Genomic DNA, 27,925 nt, shown 5'->3' with positions numbered 1-27,925 from the left:
GAGCTGGGAGGGGACAGACCCAGGACAGCTGACCCAAACTGGCCAAAGGGGTATTCCATACCATCTGGCGTCATGCTAAACAATATATAGGGGTGGCTGGCCGGGGTGGGAGGGCCGGCTGCTCGGGAATAGGCTGGGCATCGGTCAGTGGGTGGTGAGCAATTGCATTGTGCATCACTTGTTTTCTTACACATTATTATTGTTAATACTATTACCATTATCACTATTATTATTATTATTGTTATTATTATTTTCCTGTCTTAATAAACTGTCTTTATCTCAACTCACAGGCTTCACTTTCCCGTTTCTCTCCCCCCATCCCAGAGAGGGAGGGGGGAGGGTGAGCGAACGGCTGTGTGGTGTTTAGCTGCCAGCCGGGTTAAACCACAACAATTTGTCTCCAGCATTCCTCTATAAGCTCAACGTCTTTGGGATCCTGAGAAACTCCTTAGCCTGTTTGTTTGTTTGTCTGTTTTTAATATGGAGCTGCTGGAGAAGAAAATGTATTTATCAAGGTAAACTAAAGGGCACATTCCTGTTTTCTTATCAGGATAAATCTGAGACAATACTAACATATACGTCATCATGCAGAAGCTCTCAGGACAGCCTACAAAATGCTTGTGACCATGGAGGGCAAGCCTGAAGTGGGGGAATTCCAGACTCAAAACTAGGCATGGTTAAAGTTAGGAAATCAAATATGAATTTAGGAAATGATATATATGATTTTAAAAGCCATGGGGAACATAGGAAATGAAGTAGAACTAAAAGCTGCAATGACAAGTCTCAAAAATTCAAGCTAATTTGGAGGTTAAACTCCCAACATCAAAATCTCTCCTGAAAGCAATTCACAGAGAATACATTTGTGACTTACCTGCTGATAAATCCACCAAGTGATAAGGCTGTATATTACTAACTGCAATATTTCTTCACTTTATTGCACACCCTTGCCTAGTTTGGGGGCTATTGTGAAAAAAACAGCATTGGTGTCTTAGCACTTATTAAGCAAATGAATGACATGAAATAAATCTGCATGTAATTATATTGGGTTTACGTGGCAGTTTTTTGGCGGGGGTCTGCAAGGAGTGGGTAGCATCTGTGAGCAGAGCCCAGCCAGCAGCTGCCCCAGGTCAGATCAGGGCCAGCTCCAGATGGCTCCAAAAGGGACCCGCCGCTGGCCAGAACTGAGCCATGAGCAATGCCGGTTGGGCCTCTGGGAGAGCAGAGTTAAGGAAGGGGAAAAAAAAATCCTGCTGTGCTACAGCAGCTGGGAGAGAAGGGTGAGAGCTCAGAGAGAAGCAGCCCTGCAGCCCCCAAGGTGCGTGCAGCAGGAGGGCAGGAGGTGCTCCAGGCACGCAGCACAAGTTCCCCTGCGGCCCGTGGAGAGGCCCCTGGTGGAGCAGGCTGTCCCCCTGCAGCCCACGGGTCCCACACGGAGCAGATCTCCACGCTGCAGCCCGTGGAGGAGCCCCCGGTGGAGCAGGTGGATGTGGCCTGGAGGAGGCTGCGGCCCATGGAGAGCCCCCGCAGGAGCAGGCCCCGGGCCGGAGCTGCAGCCCGTGGAGAGGAGCCCACGCAGGAGCAGGGGGTCTGGGGGGAGCTGCCGCCCGTGGGGGACCCGTGCTGGAGCAGTTTGCTCCTGGGGGATGGACCCCGTGGTACGGAGCCGTGTGGGAGCAGTTCTGGAAGAGCTGCAGCCTGTGGGCAGCCCCCCAGGCTCAGTTTGGGAAGGACGGCATCCCGTGGGAGGGACCCCACGGGGAGCAGGGGCAGAGAGGGACCGTGAAGGAGCGGCGGGGACAAAGTGGCAGGGACTGACCGCAGCCCCCACTCCCCGTTCCCCTGCACCACTCAAGGGGAGGAGGTGGAAGAGAGTGGATGAGGGGGGGAAGGCGTTTGTAGGTGTTTTTTTTTTTTTTTTTTTTTTCACTGCTCTGTTAGTAGTTGGCAATAAATTATATTAATCTCTCTGCATTGAGTCTGTTTTGCCAGTGATAGTGACTGGTCTTCCAGTCCTTATCTCAGCCCCATGAGTTTTTTTCCTTGTATTTTCCCTGTGTTTCTGAGGAGAAGGAGTGAGAGAAAAGCATGAGTGAGCTTAAGATGCCCATCAGTTGTTAAAAAACAACAGTCATTGAATATCCTTTCCAGGAATTTTGACCAATGATCTAGATCAAAATCAGAATGGTAAAACTGAGTAATGTGATGATCAACAATTCTCTGTGTGAAAACCCTGATTAAATGGACAGTTTTAATGATAAGACTCATTGATTGCTGTGGAGTAGTGTCCTTAATCTGGGGAATTCCACAACTGAATTAACATTTTTCTGCCCTACAGCAATGAGAAAGAATTAAAGCTATTATAATCTTTATTTCTCTCTCTCTCTCTTTTTTTTTTTTTTCCTTTTACTATAGTTATCATGGCCTAGCAGTGAATATGACAATAAAGCTGAAGAAAAAGTAATTAGAACAATATATTTGGAAAAGTAGTTTTTTTTCTTTTTTTTTTTTTTTTTTCCTCTGATCATGATTTGCAAATCAGCACAGTGTGATTCTTACACATTTATTTGTGTGTTTGAAACTCATGGACTCTAGGAATCTCGTTGAGCTGTGGCTCATTTAGGATTTCTTTGTGGGAAACCTTCCAGCAATGAATGCTGTTCCAAATGTGCTATCAAGCTTTATGATTAAGTTGTCTCATATCCACAACTGGATGACTTCATGTTTAAAATAACATCTCCCTGCACCCCTGAGATCATTTTTTTTTCAGCAGTGAATTTTATTTTAGGCACTATAAAAGACTCTGTAGGCACAAGTTTCACACTTCTCAATCTTTCATATAAAACAGAAATTAGATTCTCCCAGTGCTGGTAAAAAGTATGTAAAATAAAAGATACCCCCAAAAAGTCAATCTGAAGTGTCACACTGTTAATGCATCACAGTGATAGAAAAGAGGTTTTTGTTAGTTGTAGCCAGTCATATCCACTGTACTGGTATCTCAGGAAAAATATCTACATTATCATGGGGAAATCAATGAAGTTTACTGCTCAGTATGCAGTACCTGTCAATAGAGCAAATAAAACCTGTGTCAGGCTGTGTTGGAAGGATAGCAGAAGAAAAATACTAGGGAAAAGTCAGTTGAATGCTGAAGGTGTACACAGAGATTTTGGGATTCTTAGGTTCTATTTCCACTTCAGCCACAAACTTCCCCTACAGCCTTGTGCAAATCAAAAAAAAAAAAAAAAAAAAGACTTATGAAACATAAGTGGGACTTGAGAGGGATTAGACTTGTGGGGGACTTTTTCTTGTGTAAATCCAAAGCTTTAATCCTTAAAGCCACTTCTTAGTCTCACAGGTGTGTGGAGATTATTGACGTTTTTAGGAGGGAAGGTCCTTTGGGCCTTAGAGCTGTGGTTGGGCTGATGTCCAACATGGGACCCCAGGATATCTACTACGGTGTTCCCTCTGTCAAAGGCATGCAGTCCCCAAAGCCACAGCAAATCTGAAGGAAATCTGAAGGAAAACCTGTCATACTATCATTTAGGTATAACTTGGGTAAGGAGGGGGAGACTCAGGTTAATGCCTTACACTGTCTGAAGAGCTTCAAAGCTACAACATCCACTTACCATCAGGACAATTGACCATTAGGTCTCCTCTTTTGCTTCCTTCATTTTCAAATTATTTGAAGCTTTTTCAGAAACTCAAATAATGGGAAAGTGAGCAAGGACTATGACAAAACTTTCTTTTCACAGCCTTGTTGATTTGCAGTATATTGTCATCATCTGAAGTGCATGGGAAAGCCTTGAAAGCATTCATGCATCTGAAGATGCATGGAAAAATTCAGCATTATACATGCAGTGACATTCACTACATGCAAAACAGAGACACGGTCTGCTTGTAAGGCTTGCGCCTATTTTTTCTGTGCTGTAAAACAACAACGTAGTATCTGCTGAGTTGGTGTCAGTGTCTTAAACTTCCATTGTAGCTTAAGGATTTACTTCAAGGAAATAAAGGAGAAAGGATGTTTCAATCAGAACTAAAAAGCTGTTACCCCTCAAGATAATAATGAAATGGGGCATTGTCTTAGTATTGCAAGGCATCTCATGAAATAGAGAGTAATTAATGGAAGTAATACAAAAATTTTGAGAAAAAGAGGAAAAAAAAAAGTGTTTTGCAAAAATGACAAAATGTTGTGGCAGTTTTTTGCTAAAATCAGTACAATTTTATGAAAAATATCAGCTTAGTCAAAATGGCATTTCCTGAAATGACTCACATCTGAAAGAGAACTTAATGAAATCCTTCAAACCAACTAGTCTTCTATCTGAAATACAAAAATGATCTTCATCATTACCATCTGGACTTCAGATATTTTTTAGTGTATTAACTCTCTGATTGCTCTTGTGCCATAAAGAAATATAGCTAGCCTTGTTTCAGAAAAGAAGCATTGAATTTTGGAGGACAAGATTTTTGAAAGTATTTAGATGACTGTAACAGCACACTAGCATCAAGATTTTCAAATTTAGAGAGGTGTTAGTTACTGAGGCACTATCTATTTGTTTTTCTAGAGACCTGAATACTTTTAAAATTGTGTCTTTTGTCCTTTTGTAAAAAGCAAGTGTTTCAATTCCAGCATCTTCGCTTCCAATCCCACTTGCTATTCCATCAGACCAGGCTGCATCAGCTCAACACGACCTGTTCACACCAGAACTTCAGTCACACTGGTTTATACAGCAAAAGTAATAAATTCACTTACTTGTGCAAGTCTTGTTGTATTTAGGGTTCTCTTGAGGAAACCCTTCCAAACGGCACTGGAACCTGTGCTGCCAAAATTCCTGAAACCATGGATTTCGGTGATTGGTTTCTGGCCGAAGCTGCAGGTAGTAATCATCAAACCATTTCACGTCAGGAGACTGGAGCTTGATCGTTATTCCACCAACGGCTTCACGCTGATACCCATCTGTCACATCGTACCTGTCTGCCCAGCCATCACTGCAGGGATAAATGAAAGAGAGACAACATTGACAATTCAACGGAATAAGAAAAGAGCTTTCTCAAAAACAAAATTAGGAGTCTAAGAGCACATACCCACCCTTGTGATTCTGTGTGCAGTTTAGTAAAGCACCTGCAATACTTCTGCTAGGATTCAGTGTTTTTCTTTTCCTTATGTTTGCTTGTAACTGGCACCTTCTACTTAGATAAAATATTCTTCATCCTCCAGGTAATTGAAACAACATTACAAATCACAGATCCTGAAATCTGTTGTGTATAAACAGAGCTCTGCATCACACAAAGCTCCTGTGAGCTTTGGGGAGAAAAATTGTGGAGTGTTTTACTGACACTGGGATGATGCTTCTCTTACTTGAAAGGAGATGACCTTGAGGACAGGCTCTCTGACAATGCCGAGAGGCAGTGAAACAGAGCACTGTGTTGCCGACCATGCCTCTACTGCACAGTGGGACATGGAACAAAGAGCTAGAAGCAAATTTTGAATGAGTTGACACTGCTGAAGCAGAAATGCCAGCTCAGAGCTCAGCTGCTGTGATAGTACAGCATTGCATCTGAAGCAATAAATCCTCTCTGCAGACATGACTAATGAAGTTGGGCAGAGCATTATGCAGATGTCATGTTTTACTTCTGTTTCTTGGTTGTTGGTGGTTGGAGTATTATGGATCTTGTGTGGTACTGTACCACACATAGAATTTTAATTCCCTTTGGTTAACCTCTCTGCTTGCAACACTCTGACCACAGGTAGCTAACAGAAGTGACTGAAAACCCAATTCAAACAAAATGTCCCAAACTTCTTAGGGTAATTCCCCTCTGGTTTCATAATGGAGTTCCATGGAATTACTGACATTTATGAAATTTCACTGAGCTCTATTAAAAATATGCATATCTCATTAGAGCAACACAGATTTCTGCTCTTTTAGCATGAGCATGATATTTCAGATTTTCAAAAGCCCCAGGTCTTAATGTCACAGAACTATAGAATATTCTCAGATTCTTTTTTACTTTATTTTTTTGTTCTCTAGAAAGGCACTGATGTTAATGATTGTAGAGAACAACTTTAAATACTAAAGGTTGAATAACTGAAGGATTAAAAAGAAAGAAAGAAAAAACCTACCTTAATTTATTTTATTTTAAAACTTCATGTATTGTTCAAAGGTAGCCCTAACTATTTTAAGCTAGTCATGGAGTAACTGATGGAGGTGACCTCTAACTGTATCGTTCTGTTGTTCTATTTTGACCATCTGATGTCTGGTTAAAACTTGGCTCCTGTATTTCAGATCATGCATTTCAGCCTGCTGCAGTCACCTGGTCCCTAGCACATTCCATATTCTCTACATGGAGACTCAGCTGTCATCACACAGTGCAGAAGTCAAGACCTCAGACAGGGACCCCTTCTGCACAAGACACTATTGTCATAAAGCTTGGACCCTTGACAACATCTCACAAACACAGCTGCAATGTCAGTAAATAAAAGTTTCAGCAGTGCAAAAATAATATCCAATATCTGAAAGTAAAAGGAAGGGATTACTAAACATGCTTCAGATTTCAAATGCACTGATTTACTCAGCACAAAGGAGTAAAATACACGTTCATGAAAGGAGGGATGAACACTGATTTTCAGCCTGAATACAGCGCTTGGAAAATTTACCTTTAAGTTTAGATCCACTTAGAGATGTTAATGTCAGGAAGTTAATTAACAGGAGTTAATGTTCCCAAACGATCTCAGGAGGCTCACTATAGGCAAAGAGTTCCCACCTTCCATCAGGACTCTGTAGTGGTCAAAGACTTAGCACACTTTTTATAGGTTATTTTGTGATAAAAACTGCATTTTTTTTTTGAACATATGAATGATTTTACCTTTTCTTTGAAACATTTATCTTAATCTTTGGCAGGATTTTAAGCTGTTTTATCCATCCTCACAAAATCTGACAGTTTTTATGAATGCAGGAAGTGATAGATTTTCTGTAGGTTTAAAAAAGTATTAATAATACTGAATGGAATTTGACAGAAATAGAGCTGTGCTGTCAGTATCTGAGCTTTATGAGTTCCCACATAAACAACTTAGAGACTGTTTTCCTGTAATTAATTTCTTTATCATTTTTCTGAGGAATAGCTTTGTAGACCTAATCCAGCAGAGCGCTGTAAAATTTATAGTATTACTTTATGAATAGTTATCTCCTCTAAGAAGATTTGCAGCAGAGATATTATTTTAAAACTTTAAGTTGTTAAAAAGATAGAAATAACAGCTTCAAATTGCATAACTCTTCTTCTCAACTTTTCCACAGAAGGACTTCTTAATTCAACGGAGCTGCTTTTCATTCAGATAAGTATTTTAGCTTAGCTTCTTGGGCCAGAGGCTTTTGGGAGGCTTATATAAAAGATTTACTCAAACTGTGCATTGTAGAGACAACAATGCAGAAACAACGCCTCAGACAGACAAGGCAGCAAAGCAAACTCTAGACTAATGCCTTAAAAGCCAGTGAAAGTGGTTTGCATAAAAACGCAAAGGCACCAGTAGTGTCTGATATTTTAATTCTGCACCCATATTATAGTAACAATGTTTACGGGATGTCAAAAACAGGGTGATATAGCTGTATTTGTCAGATGCCTTTGCTATTCTCTGAATTCAGCAAGGGTTGTGAAGGTGAGGGAGAAGAGGACAAGTGTCTCCTTACTTTCATACAGACTTCACAGTCCCTCCTTAGAACTTCTTTCTTCTCCTAATGACTTAATTGTACTGCAGTAGCTGGTGATAACATTGTACTCCATTGGTTGCTGTGTCATGAAAGGTTCACAGTAGTATTACCCATCACTAAAATCTGCTGGTTCAGTTGGAGAAAGGTTTGGAACCCAAAACTAGCTGAAAGGAGGAGCTCCAACAAAAGCCTGGTATAATCTCCACTGTCACCCACAGAAGCGGTGAGGTTCATAGGCTTCCACTGACACAGGGCAGGACTGTGCACTCGTGAGGGAGACAGTTCTTTCTGTTAGCAGTGGACTCAGTAGGATATTTAGGTTAATAAATGTTTAAGAACAACTTCCTTATAGGTGGTTAAAAAAGTCCAAGTGAACAGTACTCCAGTAATGATATGAAAAAGTCCAAACAGCTTAAGCAGGACTTGAATGTCCTTAACAGATCATTACACATTCTTCCCATCAAAACCCCTCTCCCCTTGCACGGGCTGTGCTTTTCAGTCTTATTCTGATCTACCAACCTCTTGATACTTTTCACTTACGCCCTTGTGCATATACTCTTGTAGTTTGAAATGGAGCATTTGACTCTTACAGAATCATAGAATCATTATCTCACTTTTCTCTTCATATGACCACAAATTAACTTTCCTTGAAGGCATCTAATAGTTTAGCCATTGCTTTTGTTGTACAAGCAAATGAATTAGTTGTTTTGTTTGTTTGTTTGTTTTTCCTAATATATGTCCCTGCCATCACAGCAAGTTACAAAGACCAGCAGTCATCTTCAAGTGTAACACAGAAACATGTAATTTGAGATTTGGGATCATCCCTTTATTTTTCCATATTTTTCTTTTCAAGTAATACAAGACCCTCTTGGAAGAGGCAAGTTATTTAAAGGTGTTGTCCCATACTGAATGTGTACTTCCCTACTGTATGTCATGACTGCTGTACTAGCAAGTTTCACACAAGCTTGAATTGTAAATTTAGGTTTTAAACTACAACATGGAATTTTTAAACAGGGCAGCATTGTCTACTTTCCAGATAGGTCTGGCAACTTACAGTGTGTCTGTGCCTGTTCAGGCTGATGTGTCAGTATGTGAGCCACCCAGAGTAACCTAACAAACAGGGATTGCGAGGTTATAGAGAACAGATAATCCATTTCTCATCCTTGGGGAAATGTTGTGTATATCCATGTCACCATAGACAGCATCTTATTCTATGATATATTAAAACCTTCCAATTACAAACCACTCTTGAGTAATTTATTCCCACACTCAGCTACATTTATGAGCAGAATGCTCTTTCCCATTATGCAATAGAATGATTCTGACTGTAGCTTACAGCCGTTATTTCTTATTCTATTCAAGAGATGAAGAACAGACTGAAAGTCAGCCAAATACCTCCTCCTTATATCAGTCAGCGCAGTGTAGGTGCATTCTCAACTTCATAGGTGAGACATATATCTATAAAGATATCTTTGCAGTCAAAGAGAGCATTTTATACACTAGAGAAAATATATATTCCTCCAGCTCTGGTACAAATATGCTTCTATGGATTCTATCCTTGACCCTCCACTATATCTCTACAAACTCTCTTCTCTGAGGATTACCTCCCATTGCAAAGGGAATAAACTGAATATCACCTCATAACCTTATGTGCCATTAGTTCTAACATTATCTTTATTGAGCTAATGAGCCACCTCACTCACATTTCTGACTTTAATGTTTGGAGACAGATATTTTAGTAACAGAATATTCCTAAAAGCTGGAAAAGGTGATATCAGAACTGAAGAATAAAAGACATTTTCTTGCACCAAAACCCAAAGTTATTTACCTCTGCAATTGTTCTATGTTCCAGAAATAGGTGTTGTTGTTTTTTAACTGATGGGCAAATGTTCTTAATATGATCCCACCTAGACTTAAAGTTAGAGCTGAGTAGGAAGAAACCTCACTGTGAAATGGGGCAGTATTTGCACAGCTGCAGCACCAAACCTAAAAGCCTCTTGCTGAGATACCTGTCATGTGTAAGTGGTAATGCATATATCTCATTCATCAGCTTGTCCAGATAGAAAGTTGTCAACAAGATAAGATGACTATGATGTGCAGATCTGGCTGGTGTTAATTACACTCACATCTAGCACAGTGGGGAATTGTCTTTCAGGATTATGGCATGTTTTCCCTTGTCCAGTTCTTTTGTGTTTGTATTTTTGACAGTCAGACTAATGTCTGGTGCATTTTCCTTAAAGACTTGCTGTGTGATATAGGATAATATCTATACTATATTAAATAAAATTTATATCATTGTTAATAATGCTTCTAAAAAAAAAAGAAAGAAAAAAAAAAGATATCATTTAAGAAAATTCTTGTACTCCAAAAATAAGGAATCACAGAAAGAAAGAAGGGAAAAAGTGACTTTTACTTTTGCAGCACTAGCAAGAGATGAACCTGAAATAGGAGGGCAATCATCATAATGTTCCTTCATCAGATCTTATTTATATGTGTACACTGTCCCAGCTGTGAGTTTTTGAAAGATATGCTGGGGTGATGGAGAGTTTAGTGAAAATTATCCTTCAGCAAACTGAGGGGCAGTACTCTGCTCCTGTTTCAAAGGTCTTTTTAGTTTACCTACAGGACATCACGGAGTAGTTTTATATCACAGAATATCTCCTATATGTGACAGAACAGAGTCATCAATACTTATAAAATTTATTAACGAATAAATGTAACAATTATTGAATAAATATAAATATACAATGAAGTCATTCAGTGCTTTAGATCATTGCTGTATATACAATTATTTTTTAAATTCTGAAGGCAAAAATAGAGGCAAATGAAACCCTATTTAAATGACGGTTGCACAGCAGTGATCACAGACTATGTCACAGAGCCCCCTGCTCCCTTCCTCCCTCACAACTCTTGGTAGTAATGGGAGAGAATAAGTCTTCTGACTCGTCTAGGTGAACATACCTGGACACATAGGACTGTCACTATAGGACAAGTATCTATTATACTGCATGCACATAGAAGATAGAAGTGCAAACTTTTTAGGATTATGTTTGCTATAGTAAAATGTGAGAAACCTAATTGTGGCTTCCTGAATTTTCTGTTTTGTTCTTTCTCATCTTTCTTGTAACAAAGCCAGCACCAATAAGAGCTTCCCTGGATGAGTGGCACTATTGTGCAGACTTCAATCCACCTTGCCTGTCACGTACAGGGATTGAGAGAGGAACAAAAATGAATCTTTGACAAGAAAGTGTTGATACCCAAGAAAGATGAGATGCAGTACCACACCTGTTGTGAAGCAATCTCCACCTGTTTGAATGAAGTCTGTTGGTGTCCTCTGGAAAGAAGCATCATGGAGGGAAGAGAACATTCAAGTGAAGAACAGCAGAGCAGAAAGCTCATGTTTGAAGTGTTATGAAGAAGACATCAAAAAGGCAGTTAATGACTATGCAGACAATTCATTCAATATGCATGGTGGTGATGGCTGCTTTGGGCTTATACAGTACAGTCAAGAAATTCCTAACCCTCTTGAAAGGCGTTTACAAAAAGGTAAAGTGAGCCATTCCCTGTAAGCAATGAGCTAAACATTTAATTGCAGAAAATATCTAGGAAAAGACAGAATGGACATTCCTCCAAAACCACTCCACATCTACTTGATATTTAGCATTAGGATCAGCCACGTGGAATATGTTACTGATGTCAATCTGATTATCATGATTAAAAGGGACTTGCAGAGCTGATTGATACCTTCCACAGGCCTAGCAAATTATTAGAGTTGCACATTACTGTAAACAGGTCAAAGGAAGAGAACTACTGCCAACTTAAGCTAACCAGTTTATTGTGAGAGGAACAGTAAAGAAAGTGTTGGCTTGCAGTTTGGTATGGGGAGAAAGCTTCCAAAGACAAATTTAGGACAGCTTTTAGTATCAAACTTCACAATTGGAAAAGCAAGTGGTTAGCACAGCTGACAGTAGCAACAGAGGTAGGGTGTCAGTGAGGAAGTGGGAAGGTGGTCTAGAGAACAGGCTTGATTGAATTAGCTGTAGATTCACAGCTTGAAGTACTAAACACAATAGTAGGAGAGATATGTGATAACTATTCAAGTATATAAAAGCTGCAGCAGAAAGACCATAATTTGTTTGTCATCTTGATGTAAGCATTCATGACTTAACCTGGAAGGAGAAAGATTTAATTTAGACACCAGAAAAATGTTCCTCACAGTAAAGAGCATAATGGACTAGAATAGATTGGAGACTCAGGGCGGGGGTGAGCAGGGAGGAAGGAGTGTGTCAATGAACTGGTGAGGCAAACATCCGTCTGACAGAAATGGCCCTGCCTTGAAAAAGGGAGGACGGTTAGCTACCTATCTACATCTGTTCTGCCCTGTATTTGTATTAGTTTATGTTAAGGTTTGACATATCTAGGAATGCTGATTGCATAAAAACCCAGTGGATTAGAATAAAGAATGCAAAGAAAATTAAAATACTGCCCCTCCCTCGCAATTTCCCCAGCTTCTCATGTCATTTTGTCTTGTTTCTTTTCTCATTATTGCATCTTTTTTTCTCTCTGCAGTTGCTGTGTGAAGCATCAACAAACAGCAGAAATTGATTTAGGATTAATCATGTGTTTGACACAGCTAACTCCAGTGATGCAGTCAGAGTACTCAGGGGTGTGAAGGGGGCTCATGTCTGTGCCCAGCAGTCAGAATTCCCATTCTAAAGAGAAATTACCCATCCAGAAATTACCCATCCAGAAAAACACTTCCTTAAGTGCAAGATGAAAGAAATAGGGGGAAAAAAATAATAAAAAAAAATCCTAATTAGAGCCAGCTAACATTTTACAGAGTCGAGCTATTTTAAATGAAAAGCCATTTTTTTTCCCCTCTGGATTAGAAATGCTTCTTTATGTTGCATTTTTAATTTTCTCTCTTCTCAAAATTACTCTAAATGAAAATTATACTGGTTTCTCTCCTGTTTTTATTTTTGTTGGTTTTATTTATTTATTTATTTTATTTATTTTGGGAAAGGAAGGGGTTTAGATATATTTTCCAAGTAGCACCATCTTTTAGTATAATTCAGTTAATCCTTTGTGCTTTTAAAACAGAAATTCTATGTTCTCTAATTCAAACACTTTGGCTAAAACTCTGAAGTAAACACAGGTTTGGTAGTTTCAGACTACCCACTCATTTCTGAATATCCTAATCTACAATTCTGTATTGTTGTTCTCACAGACAAGATCTGTTACTTTTGTGTTCCATACCACCTCAGTTACAGGAGCTGAAACTCTAATACCAATTATTCAATGATACGATATCAGGTCTGAATATCAAAGTGATAGCACAAATTGACATGCCTACATACTAAATGGATGCAGAATTTATTTATTTTTTAATGTTACAAGTCTTTTATACCGTTTATGACATTTCTTAAATCTCAACTATAGGGTTCAGATTTTTCTTGATAACTTTGTCTTCAGTGAATGTTTTCAGATTCTTGAGAAGTCTTCCAAGGTAGTAGGAAAGCCTGCAACTTTTGAAGGCCAGCTGGATTAAAGTGTTTCAAAGAAGACAATTCTGCACTGATAAAGGGATGAAATAAATACTATTTTTTAAGTTATTTTTTTTTCCACATTCCATTTACACAATACCTTTCAAGGACAGTTTCAGATTTAAGTATCCCTGAAAAATGCCAATTGCTGTTATATTTTTGTTGTCTTTCCATGCAGCATCCTGATATTACAAATCAGAATTGGAGCTTTATTGTGCTGAGAGTCAAGTCTATGGAGGAAGATACACAACCCATGACTTGAAGAGTATTATTTATAACATACTTTAAAGTTTAACAAGTGCACGTGTTGGACAATAACAGAGAAGAGCAAGCTGGTAACACTGTGCAAATTGGCAGTCCCCAAAACTACTGCTACCCTTCATAGTCCCTGTATTATAAGAAACTTTTATTGTAAACTTATTTTAATTTTATTTTAATGCTAAATTAAGCAACAGTGAATTATAAATATGACGTTTTGCCAATGGGGAGACTATCTTCCCCATAGCTGCTCACTTTGAAAAAGTTAATCTGGTATATAACATCAGGATATCAGGTATACACTACCAATATACATTAGGTATAATCAGATTTATGGGGAAAGATCAAGATTAAATTTCTTCATATTTTGAAATGTGAAACTACCCTCCTTAAAGGGTGTGTTGTATTAATAATATATTTGGATTGTTCAACTAAGAAATGTTGATACATTATACAGTCAAAATGTGAATGTCCTTTTACACTAGTGGGATACAGCATAGAAAGTTGGAAATATGACCACTGGTTTATTCCATTAAGTAACTCACTGTATCAAATACAACCTTCTAGTTATTCATTCTGGATAAACTATTATCAACTACAATCAAACGGCATGAGTCAATAACAGTAAGTCGGGAAATGCAGCTTTAGGATCTGTGTAAAAGCTCCCTGGAATATAAAGTGTACATTTCTCAACCACTGTTTCTAAAATTAGACAAAATGCTAAGAGATACATGTCTACAACAAAAATAGACTCCCCACCCTCCCTTTTGTAAACATTTCTATTTATTTTCTAAATTGAAAATGCAGCAGTATCTTGGGATAAGTTGGGCTGATTTCTTTTTCTCTAAGGTCCCTCCCCCCTTCAATCTATAGCTAATGCTATTACAGTTAATGAGTGCATTCATTAGGCTGTACACTGGTCTTTTTTGTTATGCAAAAATCTGTTTACAGGCCACATAATGATGATGGAAACTGCTGTTCTGCCCACGTGTAATCATTCTCCTGCCAAAAAATCTGACTGATAGCATTTGAGAATATATTTGGGAATTTTTCTTCACCTATGTAGGAGTTTGTTGACTGAGTGGCTGTCTTTAATTTTTCCTTCTTTTTTTTTTCCCCTCTACTCTTTCATTTTTTTTTTCCTTCTATATCTTAAAAGCTCTAAAAACATTAAAAAGTCCTCCTGCTCTTCTGCAAAGTGCTGCCAGTTTGCAAAGGTAAATTCGTTTGGTTAGATGGTGGTTGTGGGGAGAAATTGCTCATGGTGAGCAGCTGTAAATTGTTGCATTTAGATGAGATCATTTTCTATTATAAGTCTATGCAATGAATGGGAATTCTTGTCTTGCTGCCTGTTTTTTTCTTTTTTTTTTTTTTTTAAGATTGCAATTCCTAGTCTTTGTCTTCTTTTTCATGCATATTATAAAGATAAATGAATTTAAGGGTAATTCAAAGGAAAGAAATTAAGTGGTTATTTTTATGCAGCATGACACAGTGTTTTCTACAAGATGATATCTAAAAGTAACTATGCAGTGAATTTGGCAGATACCTTGCACAGGAGAATACTGGTACTAATTACTTGCTGAGTATCCAAACTTCCCCGAGCTGAGAAAGGTTGTGATGGCAACTTGCAAGACTGGTAGTCTATAGCAACATCTAATTTGCATGAAAACAGAGTTTTACAGCTGTCTGCATCTGTAGTTCAGATCTGCACAGTAATTCAGCCTGACTGTAGTCTGGTCTACAAAAAATATGTTTTGTTTCTAGTGTGTGATGCCACTTCTTTATGCTTGCGATCTTTTATAGCTAGTCAGACTAACTGGAGGATGTTGTATTCAGACATATCAATTGCATGGGCCATTCCTTGAAATTGAAGAGATCTAACTGGATGTTACCCCTTACAACAGCAAAGATATTCAATTTGTGCCGTTTTTTTTCTGTTGATTCCTGAATAATTCTTTGATGAGCAGAAGGTAAATATCAAACATATTACCACAAAGAAAGGTATTTTGGATGCCTAGACAACTTTACAAGCTCTTAAAGTTGTTTTTCCTAAGATCTAATGTAAATCCATGCTGAAATTTAAATCCTTCACTTCCGTAAAGGTTGTTTTTTGCCTTTGTTTTTTGAGCAATAGTTTGCATAGACTTTCAGGCTTGTCTAGACTAAATAAATTCATCCCACCTTTCCTTTTAATAGATTTTTTCTAGACTTGCTATAATTCTGGGTCTCCTTCTTCTTGAAAGTGACCAGCTGGTCCTTGTCTTTGCAGACACAGTGCACAGTGCTTTGAAAGCACCAACAATCAGTCAGTGATGTGTCCTGGCACTCGATGGGGATACCAGTGAACACCAAAGTGAGAAAGAATTTAATGGGCTAAGCATGAGAGGGATTGACTCTCCATCTGGGATCTACATAGACAAGGACATAGTACCTTGGGACCTTCTCATACTTGTCTACACTGAAGTCAGCAGGCAGTTCCTATATGGTTCCCAGTAGGAACCACTAGGCCTTCAATAATAGGGTCAGAAGAGGAAGAAAGCTTGATGATTTTAAGCTTGTGTTTTTTTTTTTTTTCTCTCATGACAACATGTTGGGAAAAGAGGAACAGGGAGCAGAAACTTTTTTTTTTTCAGGTTTCATATTAGATAAGGGCAGCCAAAAGAGCAAGTAAAAGCAAAGGAAGGAGTACATGCTATAAGAAAACTCAAAAATATATTTGGCCTATCCAGCTTCATCAAGCTGGACACCAGAATTGCTTCTATTGCTCAACTTTGTTATAGAGGAGAAGGATTACTTCAGATCCTTGAAGCACGTTTTCCAAATATGGCTGAAGCTTCTCTTTTCAACAATATTAAAGCTGTTGACTCATATTTATAATTCACTCTAAGCTCCTTAAACTGCAAACTTCTCATAATGACAGCCTAATAAAACACCACTTACATAATGTCAGCAGCAGCAGCTAAGAAAAACAGGAAAGAAAAAATGGTTCATCTATAAAACATTTCAATCAAATAAGCGTTTGTACTGTGAACATGCTGATTTCACTAGCAGAAGTGAAGATTTTCTATCTTCCCCAGAATGCTTGAATTCTGTAAGGCATCTCAGACACTAAAACATCTGTAATGCAATGTTATGCACCTATTAAGCCTATATAAGCAAATGCCAAAAAAGTCATGTCCAGAAGTCGGTTCTTGGCAGAAATGAAGAAAAAATTAACTGTCTTGAAACACTGTCACAAAGCCATTATATATGCAAACCATCCCCCCCAAATGGAAAGAGCATTAGGATGACCTTGCATGCAGGAGGATCCTTAGTTATTTCTACGGCAGCACAACATGATTTATTGAATTTGCTTGCACAGTTTGCAAGGATTTTTCATTATAAACAAGTCCACCAGGAGAAAAATATCATATTCTGAATCAGAATTAGCTTTTATGAATGATTTACTGGGGCTGCCATTAATGGAATGATTCTCCATTAGACATCCAGGTATTGCTTTTATGAATATGCAACAACAGTCTTTGTAATAAATTCAATTGTACTTGTAAGATTGAACTGATAACTGAGACAGCCTTACTACTTAACAGATACTTCAGAAATGGGTAAAAAATTGATCTGAGTAAAACCATGCACTTACTTGACAGAAAATGCAATATATATATAAATGTATGTACAGATGTATGTATGGACCTGTATATTTATATTTCTTATGAGTATATATTTACAGCATTTTTCCCTTAAAATATAGCATGCAACATTTCTATACAGTTGTTATTATGTGCTTTGTTGTAGAGAGTTGTGAAATTGTTAAAACTATTGTAACATCATGAAATATAATTTTAAAGAACATTTGAGATATATCTTATTGTTTCTATAGAAGAATATTTTTAATCATAACTAATATACTTAATTTTTAGGCATACAAATGAGGAAACAATATGAGTGAATCAGTACATATGCATGTGTCTATGTGTTCTAAAATGCTGCAAACATTAAACAGTGAGTTTAAAAGACAGACAAAATAAAATTTAAGTGAAAAAATAAATTTTACATATTTTATCAGATATTTTTAATAATAATGTATTAGTACTAACCCTTCTTATTACTTTGGAGATAATTTGACTAATAACAGCAAATTAGAAATTTAGGGGTAAATCTTAATCTCGCGCTCATGTACTAACAAATGGGACATGGAACAAAAAGGTGAGGATGATATGTTAACATTTTTATTTGTATTTTTAGCATTTATTTTAAAACCATACATAACTGTAAAGGTTCCGCTAGCTTAACAGTGAGTTAAGCAGATTCTTATCTATTTTTATAAGGAAAGCTACAGTTCTTAAATATCCAGACTTCAGTGTATGCTCTGTAATAAGTCAAGAGACTAATATCAAACTGGCAACTTTACAATAGTTTGAAAGTTTTGTGTGCAAATTTTTTGAGATGACAATGTTATGTATTTTTTCATAGAAAAAATAAGTCATTTAAAGGTAATAATTGCAATAATTAACACCCAATTAATAATAAAATATAAATAAATTAATATTCACAGCCCCCCAATGAATCAGTAATTTCTTTTTTTTCTTTATTTTTTTGACAAAAATCACAAATATGAAAAAGGAAACCAAGTTCAGACCTAGAATAATGATCCAAGCAGGGTAGATATGCTGAAATCCTATTCCTGCTGAAATAAACTGGAGCTTTGCTACTGTCATTAGTCAGGACTGCATTCCTAGCTCTGTGGTAAGATCAGGACATAACCCTCTAATTAGTACAGTGCCTACCTTTAGGTAATGTAACTGGTGTTACCACTCACATTGGTGATACCATTAGTGTTGGTATTGCCTGTAGTTACCCACAGACTTAAATTGGTAGAACTGCTGTAATAAACCCTTTGTCTTCTTCAGTTCAGAATAACTCAGATGTCAGAGGTGATAAACGTAAGTTCTTTCAGTCAACTGTTTGAGGATGTCAAAGAACATGTTAATGGTTATCAGAGGAGGAACATCACAAAAAAAGGTGCGTTGTTGACAGAAGGAACAAACTGAGTCAAAGACCTTGTAGACCGAACATTTCATCACTGGCCATACAGCTCTCAAAGCCAGTTTCTTCTTGAAAAGTGCGTCATAATAAATGTGCTGAAATGACATAGCTAATCTATAATATATACATCACAAGATATGTGAAGCCTGAACTAAAAGATTCTTTGCTGCAGCAAATCACAAATTTCTTCTAAGACTCACAGCAGGTCTCCACAGGAATACATTCATATCTGGTTGGTGTAAATAATGTGAAAACAAAGATTGATATCATTTGCTACATATTTTCTTTTGCTGAAGTGGCTTGTATTTCTTCTTTCTGCAGAAAGCATATTTAAAAGCATTCTTTTCAAAAGAGAACACATATCTATGTACTCAGGCTGTTTTACATCAACTACTTGAGTTGGCTACTGCTTGCAATTAGACATTTTAAGTGACTGTAATTCCCACAATAAGGCATTGACTTGATTTCTGTATTGATGTCCACACAAGCAAGACACATTTAGTATCATAAAAATACAAAGCCTACTTTACTATACCCAAATCAAAGCTCACAAAGCCCAGCATTCTGTCCCTGATAGTATCCAGTACAAAATTCTTGTACTCAGTCAAGACCCAAAATAAAATTGGATGGTTTTAGCAAACGCCAACTCACGTTCTCCTACCATTTTACTGGCTGAGGATTTATGTCATTATCATAAACCACCAGAACTCTGATGCAAAGTGGTCTCTAGGCACATGAGACGATTCCAGTTTTGGGCGAAGTGTGTAGGTCAAAGAGCTTTTCCCCTAAATTACTTCCAAAATAAAGGAAGTACAGGAAATCTTAAAAAACGTGCAGCCAGTCAGACACACAAAATTCACACTGAGAACTTTTATGGCTCCTTTATTGTACAGAGTTGTCAGAATCTGGTCTTAGCAAAAATAAACCTGAAGCCCAGAGGTGATCTGCACCCTAGGTGAGTAATTGTGTTCTGCATAAGAAATTTGCTTAAGATGTGAGTAGGCAATGTAAAAATTTGAAATCAAATGTAGTCCAGAATATATTTGAGGAAAAAAAAAAAAAACAAAAGCATAAAAATGAGATCAGATGGTCTCACGTGAAGTCAAAATGTGCAAGCTAGGGAAGTGATTGTCCCCCTGTAGTCATCTCTGGTGAGGCTGCACCTTGAGTACTGTGTTCAGTTTTGGGCTCCTCGCTACAAGAAGGACATGGAGGTGCTCGAGCGAGTCCAGAGAAGGGCAGCGAAGCTGGTGAGGGGTCTGGAGAACAAGTCTTACGAGGAGCGGCTGAGGGAGCTAGGATTGTTCAGCCTGGAAAAGAGGAGGCTCAGGGGCGACCTCATCGCTCTCTACAGGTACCTTAAAGGAGGCTGTAGCGAGGTAGGAAGAACTTCTTTACTGAAAGGGTTGTTAGGCATTGGAATAGGCTGCCCAGGGAAGTGGCTCAGTCACCATCCCTGGAGGTCTTTAAAAGATGTTTAGATTTAGAGCTTAGTGATATGGTTTAGTGGAGGACTTGTTAGTGTTAGGTCAGAGGTTGGACCTGGTGATCTTGGAGGTCTCTTCCAACCTGGATGATTCTGTGATTCTGTGATTCTGTGACTTTTGACAATATCTTTATCTAACTATAAGTCTGAAAAGAATAAAGGATCAGTATAGGACTCAACATACTTTAGGTGAAACACTACTGACAAAAGTGCTTACTCTCATGCAAAGTCCTTAAGACATCATAATCAGGCTTTAGGTTTCAGAACTGTGGCTATGTTTACCACCAACGAATACATGTGAAATGTATCAGTATCTCCATGTCTTTGTCTCTGCAAACACAGACTTGTCGCAAAAAGTACATATTCATCTGAGACAGTTTTATTTATTTATTTATTTTGAGCTAAAGATGTGATAGAAAAGGCATAGAAAAAAATAGTGTTATTGGTTTACAGAAAAACTAAGAACTTACAGGTTATTTATAAACTTTAGATATTTGTTCTGTTTTACAATAACACAGAATTTTTTTCTTTGACAAGAGCTTTAGAAAATTGTATTGTAAAGTATGTTCCAGAACTGAGTTATATACAGAGGTATAGGAATGACATAAATTTTAGGAAATAGTGATGCAAAGTGAAAAACTGATTCTTTTTAGTAAAATTAATTTTAACTTCACGAAGTGCATACTCTTCTATAATGCAATTGTATTTCACAGAGGATGTTGGATAAGTGACATTTGAGAAGTACCTTTTAAACATTTCACAGTGATATGCAAGGCAGTATGATTCCATCTAGAATTTTTTCTTACTTTTCTTGTTGTATCCAGGCCTTTCGCATACTAAACAAATAATAACTTACGATAATAGAGTATAACCTATCATGACTTATCAGTTAATTCATAGCAAGGCCTTCTTCTGTGACAGCTGAGTAATTGAAAGCTCTCTAACCAACACAGTAAATTATGTGGTTCAAGTATATGATTATATTTTCTCACTATTCCTCTGTAAATAACTGTAAGAATAGATCCCTTGTTTAAAATATGTTGTATACACATTTCCATTTAGTACCCTTTCATTCAGCGTTCATACTTAAGTCAAGGGCAAGACTGTTAATGGCTTCAGCTATTTATCACTGGCTTCATGGGCAACTCAAACACTGTTGCTGGGAGTAGTTTCATGAATCTTTTTCTGAGTGTGTGTTTGAACCAAACCTTAACATGAATATTCCAGGTACTGGAAAATTGGTTCCACTTTTTATGGTTCAATTGTATGCTTCAGAAACTTGATTGTCATCAGTCAGTATGAACTAACAGCAACATGGGCTCTATACATATGCTTTGCTTTTCTATATCTTAACTTCCCAGTTGTCTAGGTCAGCGATCTGTAGTTTTAGTTCAGTGTCTACAATATTCTAGCTATTTCATAAAAGATTATGGGAATATTTCTGTACCATTACAAATACTAAGGAAATCAAATCAAATCTGTTTGTCAAAAGAAAAAATAATTGTTCAAAGCCAGACACAATATAATGATCTGAATTCATATCCATGTTGCCAAGCAACAATTTACAAATAAGTAAAAGTAAATATAAAAGGAAATATTAAATAAATTAGATAAATAAAGATTAGAAATATGAGATCTGTTAGATCTCTGATTAGAAATATGAGATCTGTTCCACACCAGATGACTAAACCATGTTGAACATTAAACATATTTTCCTTAATGAGAGCCCCAAGAGATATTCTTGTGTTTCACTGGCATAAAAGAGATATTAATTAAGGACATGGATTTGCTTTACTAGCTACATATGCATGAGAAAAGGTAAATTTCTGTCCTCTTTCAGAGACATTTAAAAGTTTAGTAGAAGGAACCCGCATGCCAATTCTAATTCATTTTCATTTCAAAGTCTATTGGAATATGTATTCTGGAGCAGTTAATCTCAATCAATTTGCAACAAAAGTTGTTCTGACTTTTTTACCATCTAACCCCTTCAGCAAAGCTCTGGCTCACAGTAGCAAACATGCTTGTCTAGCTAGATATTTTAAATGTCTTTACTGATCTTTTGAAAGCAACTCTATCATGATTAAATAAAAATTGATTATTTCAACAGAGTCTTTGACTATTTTTAAATGTATGTTGTTTAAAATAATATTTACTGTAAGGCTAGAGTTCTTTTATTTTTTATTTTTTTTTTCCTTTTAATTCTGCATTAAAGATTGTCCTACTTACTCTAACACCCAGAATAATTTCACTTTTAATTTTATTAATTTTCTGGTATGAAAAGTGTTTCTACTACTTAATAAAAAGAAACTAATACTCTCTCTCTCTTTCTCTCTCTTTCATCTCTCTTCCTCTCTCTCCCTCTCAATTCTCTTTCTTATAAGCAACATGTTGATGCATTCTATTTTATTGTCATTATTATTTTTTAATAAAGCTGTGTCTTAAGCGATTTATGAACTGGGCTGGAAAGGCTAAGAGGGCTGGACTGTTCAGCCTGAGAAGAGGAGGCTCAGAGGGGATGTCATCAGTGCATATGAATACCTGAAGAGAGGATGAAAAGAGGATGGAGCCAGGCTCTCCTTGGTGGTGCCAAATGTCAGGACAAGATGCAATGGGCACAAACTGGAACAAGGATGTTCCAGCTGAACACCAGGAAGAAGTTCTTTGCTGTACTGGTCATGGAGCATTGGCACAGGTTGCCTGGAGAGGTCATGGAGTCTCCTTCTTTGAGATTCAAAAGGTGTCTGGGCAACCTTCTCTGGGTGTCCCTGCTTGAACAGTGGGGCTAGACCAGATGATCTCCAGAAGACCCTTTCAACCTCAAACTTTCTGTGATTCTATGATATGTTCCAAATATACCACAAATTCTGGTCATACAAAAGAAATACCATTGCCACTGATCTTTTTAATGTAGCTTGTGAGAGGTTAGTTACCCAGAGCTAACTGCAGTGTTCGCTGACATTTGCCCAGCCAAGAATATATAGTCACAGGAAACCATCTTCTCCAGTGTATCATGGAAAATCTAGGACAGACATATAGCAGTATATTACTATATTTGTACTTTGTAGTTTTCTTGGGGATGTAACAGGAACAAGAAAAACAAGAGGGAAATGCTGTTGGGCAAATGAAAAAAAAAAAGTCTGAAAAATTGTCGTGTTTGAAAAGACAGAAATATGTAGTAGAGGCAGAATTCACATGTTGTGGATAGGTAGGTAGAAATCATAGTGTGTGGACTGCAGGCACCCAGCCATGCTTGTTAGAAATATAGCTGCTTCATCCACTGATACAGAAATACCAAAATGGACAGAAGTGAACAATAATTTAGGCAAAGTAGTCATGGCATATGAGATCTGTAGCAAATATGGCTAGTGAAGGGAGGACTCGTGTAAGAAAACAGTGTTAACTTTGGGCCTGAATATACCAGAGGAATACCATTTTCTTTAAATGAGTAGGTCATCTACTCTGTTACTTCTCTCAGAAAGTGACTATCCCAAAAAGTGAAACTGGAAATAAAGTAATATAGTATGAGAAAATGTAAAATATGCACAATTAAAAAATCAAGAAAAACTAAAAACAAATCATTGCAGATGCAGAATTTTTCAGGAAAGATCTTTGTGATTATACAGAAACCAGGTTTACTTAGATTCCTACATGATGTCTTCATGGATGAAGTTGAGCAGAAAAGGTTTTGTGTCTTGGAAATAACAAAATGCTATCAGTGAAAAAATGCATCAAGACTGAAGTCTGACAAGCCATCATGCAGATGTCTCCACTTAATTTTCAGGCCAATGATCCTATCAGCAAGAAGTCAGTCATCCTCCTATGAGTTACACGCAGATGATTATTATTATTATTATTATTATTATTATTATTATATTTTCTGTTTCTGAAAATAAAGTTCTAGGGTCTTATTTAGAGCTGCCTGTCTACCCACAGAGTGCTAGTGTAACAGAGTGAGAACAGCAACTCCAATGAAGAAAACTGAAACAACTTGTGCTTATAACTTTATAGCTCTCAAAGCTTTAGAAACTTGGTAACACTCCTGTACTTGATACTAAAATAGGATTCTCCATATCATAGTATTTTGTGACATATGAAGCTTTTATTTTGAGCTCATCTTTCTAGAGTCTTTGCTATGCTGTAGACCATCCAGCCTTATACAGATTTGGAAGAATGAAATGTAATTGGTTTTAGTGGGATAATGCATTTGACATATTTAATGAGAAAGTTAATTAGTGATAGCAGTGATCATAGTATAATCAGGATTTGGGAGCTTAAGTCTGAAGTCTTCCTGGACTAAGAACCCAAGACTCATACTTGTCTTTATTTGTCACACATCTATATTTATACTCAACCATATTTTTGAAAGTGTTTTAACCACTTGAGTAGCTCGAAAAAAGAAAGATGAAGAAGAGATGGAGGGAGCTGAAGAGGGGAAATTGCCTTAAACTTCAGGAAAATAAGAAATTGGAAGGATTTTTCTAGCAGGAACCTGTCCCAGAATAGACTCAACAATCAGGGCCTGACACTACTGAAGTTTTATTACATTTTGATCTTTTATGACTGGCTTCAAAATATCCGAAAAAAGATTTGTAAGGGAAACGTTGATACATTTTGATACATTTTGATACATTGCTTATCACAGAGAGACTTCAAAAATATAAACACCACTTAATCTAAGGTCCCTATGTTAGTCAGTACAAGTTTGTAAGTTTTTTTTTTTTCCTTAAATTATAAAAATGAAGAAATATTTAATGCTTGTGATGAATTTTATTAAAAAAAAAGTGAGGGAGAGAGAAAAAAAAGAGAAAGAACATAAAAGAACACAAAAAAAAAACTTGCATAGATATTATTTTTATAATCTAGGGCAATCCAGTGGTTCTCACGCCATGAGTTGTGAGCCCGTTACATGGACACAACCCAAACTAATAAGTTCTCCTGATGTACACTCTGTCAGTGGGATCTGTCATAGTCAGCATGAAATTTGGCTTAGAAAAATTGAGAATTATTGAAACAGAACATTGCATGTACAACATCCCTATGTTCCTGAGAAAGCTGTACTTAATTTTGATGTAGCACCAAAATTCTCTGGAAAAAAAGTAAATTAGAAGTCTAGTTGCTAAGAAACTAGTGACAGGGAAATAAAACATAAGTCTTTGATCACAGCTCATGTAACAGGAGAAAAGATAGAGGGCAGATGGAATGTAGGGAGAGTTTTATATTGGTTGGTTTCTATTCATGGGTTTCTTGGTCTTTTCCAACAGATTGCTGTCAACTGTCTTGGGACACTTTCATGGGGCTGTGTTTGGCAACAAAGACGTGGATCATTCCCTGAACAAAATTAACATTGTAGGATATAGTTTTTACTGAGCCAACCAAACTAATGCACCCAAAACCGTTTTATGCTCCTAGGTCTCTGTGTTGGCTCTAAGCACAGCACTGCCTGTGGCTCTTGGAAGCCACAATTACATTTTTTTTTCACTTTAACAAAAGGGGGTAAAGAGAACTAACAGACTTAAATAAATAAACCTTATTTCCATTGCAATAGATGTAAGGTAGTAATTCTCTGTCTCATTTTACTAGAAAAGTTAAGATTCTGTGAACTTTATGTCATATTATTTTCTCTCCTGCCTCTTAAAAATAGACAATCATATTAGCTTGTGTTTTGTTGTAGGGTACAGAGAAGTGTCACTTTATGACTGTGACCTCCAAGGCATGAAATAATTAACAGCTGCCTACAGTAGTGAACAGTGGGATTGCAACCTTCTATGAGACAAATTCAGAAATATGTTTAATTTATGCATTTCTGAGTTTTTTTTTTTTTTTTTCTGTTGTGACTAGAAGTAAATCTATTCATTATAAAGAAAGACTATATCTGGTCCCTACTTTCATCTTTTGTATAAGGACTGTTTCACACAAGCTACATCTTCAGTCCTGTCAGTAGAGCCAAAAATCCAGCCAATCTTGTATCCCATCCAGGTACGCTTTTAACTTTGTTCTTCATGTTCTACTAATCCCAGTGAAGCCTGTTTTTCATGATGTACACTGTACTGGATTAAGGAGGTGTATGAAAACCTCTTTTTTTTTTTTTTTTTCAAATCTCACTTGGGTTTAGGGTGTAAGTCTGCTGTCCCTTGGACTGAAGAAAGCATAGAAAGCAAGCTTTTTTCCTCCTGCTCAAGTGCTATAGATTCATGAAAAGTAAGTATTGTCTCTGAATATGTGCCTCTGCAAAAGTGGTAACAGTGACTGGTTTTTGGGTGGTTAATACTGTGACTGTTTTGCAGTGGCACATTACAGGGTAGTTTAGACTGGAAGGGATCTCTGGAGGTCACGTGGTCAAACCCCTCTGCTCAAGCAGGGATTCCTAGAGCAGGTTGGCCAGGACCACATCCAGGCAGCTTTTGAAGATCTCCAAGGGCCTGCCCCTGCGGGGGCTCTCCATGGGCCGCAGCCTCCTCCAGGCCACATCCACCTGCTCCACCGGGGGCTCCTCCACAGGCTGCAGCGTGGAGATCTGCTCCGTGTGGGACCCGTGGGCTGCAGGGGGACAGCCTGCTCCACCAGGGGCCTCTCCACAGGATGCAGGGGAGGAATTTAGTCTCCGTGCCTGGGAACTTCTGCTCCTGCCCTCCTTCTGCACTTACCTTGCTGGCTGCAGGGCTGTTTCTCACTCCCTGCTCTCCCAGCTGCTGTAGCACAGCAGGTTTTTTTTTTTTTTTTTTTTCCTTTCTTAAATCTGCTCTCACAGAGGCGCAAAGAACATCTCCTATTGGCTCAGCTCTAGTCAGTGTTGGGTCCCTTTTGGAGCCATCTGGAGCTGGTTCTGATCTGACATGGGGCAGCTGCAATATGTTTGGGCATGGGATATCATGATCGTGTTCAGATCTGTGGAAGCAAAGCAATATGCCCTCAAGATGCCTACTGACACAAATAAGGGCTTCCTGCTTCCTAGGTCAAAGATCAGGCAGAGTGTGCATGGCTGCAAGGTGAGCAGTAAGTGCCTAACACTGTTTGCAAACCCCTGAGACCTGAACAACTTCTGTAAGTTTGAAGTCTAAGGAACCTCTGCGCAATAGGACAAAACCAGAATGGAGGTAATGAAGAGAATATTGCTTCAGTCCTGCTTGCTATCTGTATGTAGATAAGGACAATCATAACTTAAGGCTCTGATTCACTCTTATAATGGGTTTCTCCATGCTACTCTACTGGTACTTAGGGGCCTTTCATACACAGTTTAATGAACTGATTTAATCAACTATGGTAGGATTCCTCCTGTGAAAAGCAGTCTGTAATCAACATAAAACCATCACACCAACTCTGTGTTGTCCCCCGTCATGGCCACATGGAGGAATATAGTGTGCAATAAAAAAAAAAAAGGTCAACTGTTGCAGAAAAACAAATACATTATTATGTAAGAAGTTATGCCTGGGGAGCAAGAACAGAGCTAAAAACGCTGCCAAGATAGGATGTGTGTCTGCAAAATTTAAACAACTAGTGTGATCTAAAGTCCTTGTAGTCAGCTCAGCTTCACTTCACTTGACATTTCTGAAAACTGCAGTATGAAGCATACTCATCATTACTAGGGTTTAAATCAACAAATTTTCTTCATGAAACATGAAAAAACCTTATAGTACCTCTGTAGCTCCTAAATAAAATTAAAATAAAACAATATTTACTGGAAAGAGAAAAGCACAATTCAGCATACAAGCAGACTGCATTTTAGAAAAAGGTGGAGACGCATGCCAAACCCAACTGTTTACATCTCTGTGCAACATAGCATGATTTTAATTAATTTTACTACCAGATACTTCATCAAAATGGGACTGTGACATTCACCAGACCTGCAAAATATAGTGAGAGGTAAACACCTGTTGTAAGATAAGCAAAATAACTTA

General features: G+C 37.7%; 1 protein-coding gene and 1 long non-coding RNA gene across 9 annotated transcripts in view; one reads left to right on the top strand and one right to left on the bottom strand.

Annotated features, from left to right (window-relative positions):
* The window catches only part of GRM5 (glutamate metabotropic receptor 5), a 292,635-nt gene that overhangs the window by 66,498 nt on the left and 198,212 nt on the right, over window positions 1–27,925 (bottom strand). For all 8 annotated transcript variants that reach the window (XM_083840275.1, XM_083840276.1, XM_083840279.1 and 5 more), the window contains one exon: window positions 4,751–4,986. In XM_083840275.1, the coding sequence (XP_083696401.1) occupies window positions 4,751–4,986 (236 nt within the window). The remainder of the gene's footprint in view (window positions 1–4,750; window positions 4,987–27,925) is intronic.
* LOC310901207 lies at window positions 126–2,978 on the top strand. Its single transcript, XR_014585635.1, has 2 exons — window positions 126–1,315; window positions 2,413–2,978. It is a non-coding gene; the product is annotated as an uncharacterized lncRNA (long non-coding RNA).

Source organism: Anser anser (genome assembly GCF_964211835.1).
Source record: "Anser anser genome assembly, chromosome: 1".
Classification (NCBI taxonomy): domain Eukaryota; kingdom Metazoa; phylum Chordata; class Aves; order Anseriformes; family Anatidae; genus Anser; species Anser anser.
The sequence above is the reverse complement of the archived record's forward strand: the minus strand, read 5'-3'. Positions and strand labels throughout refer to the sequence as shown.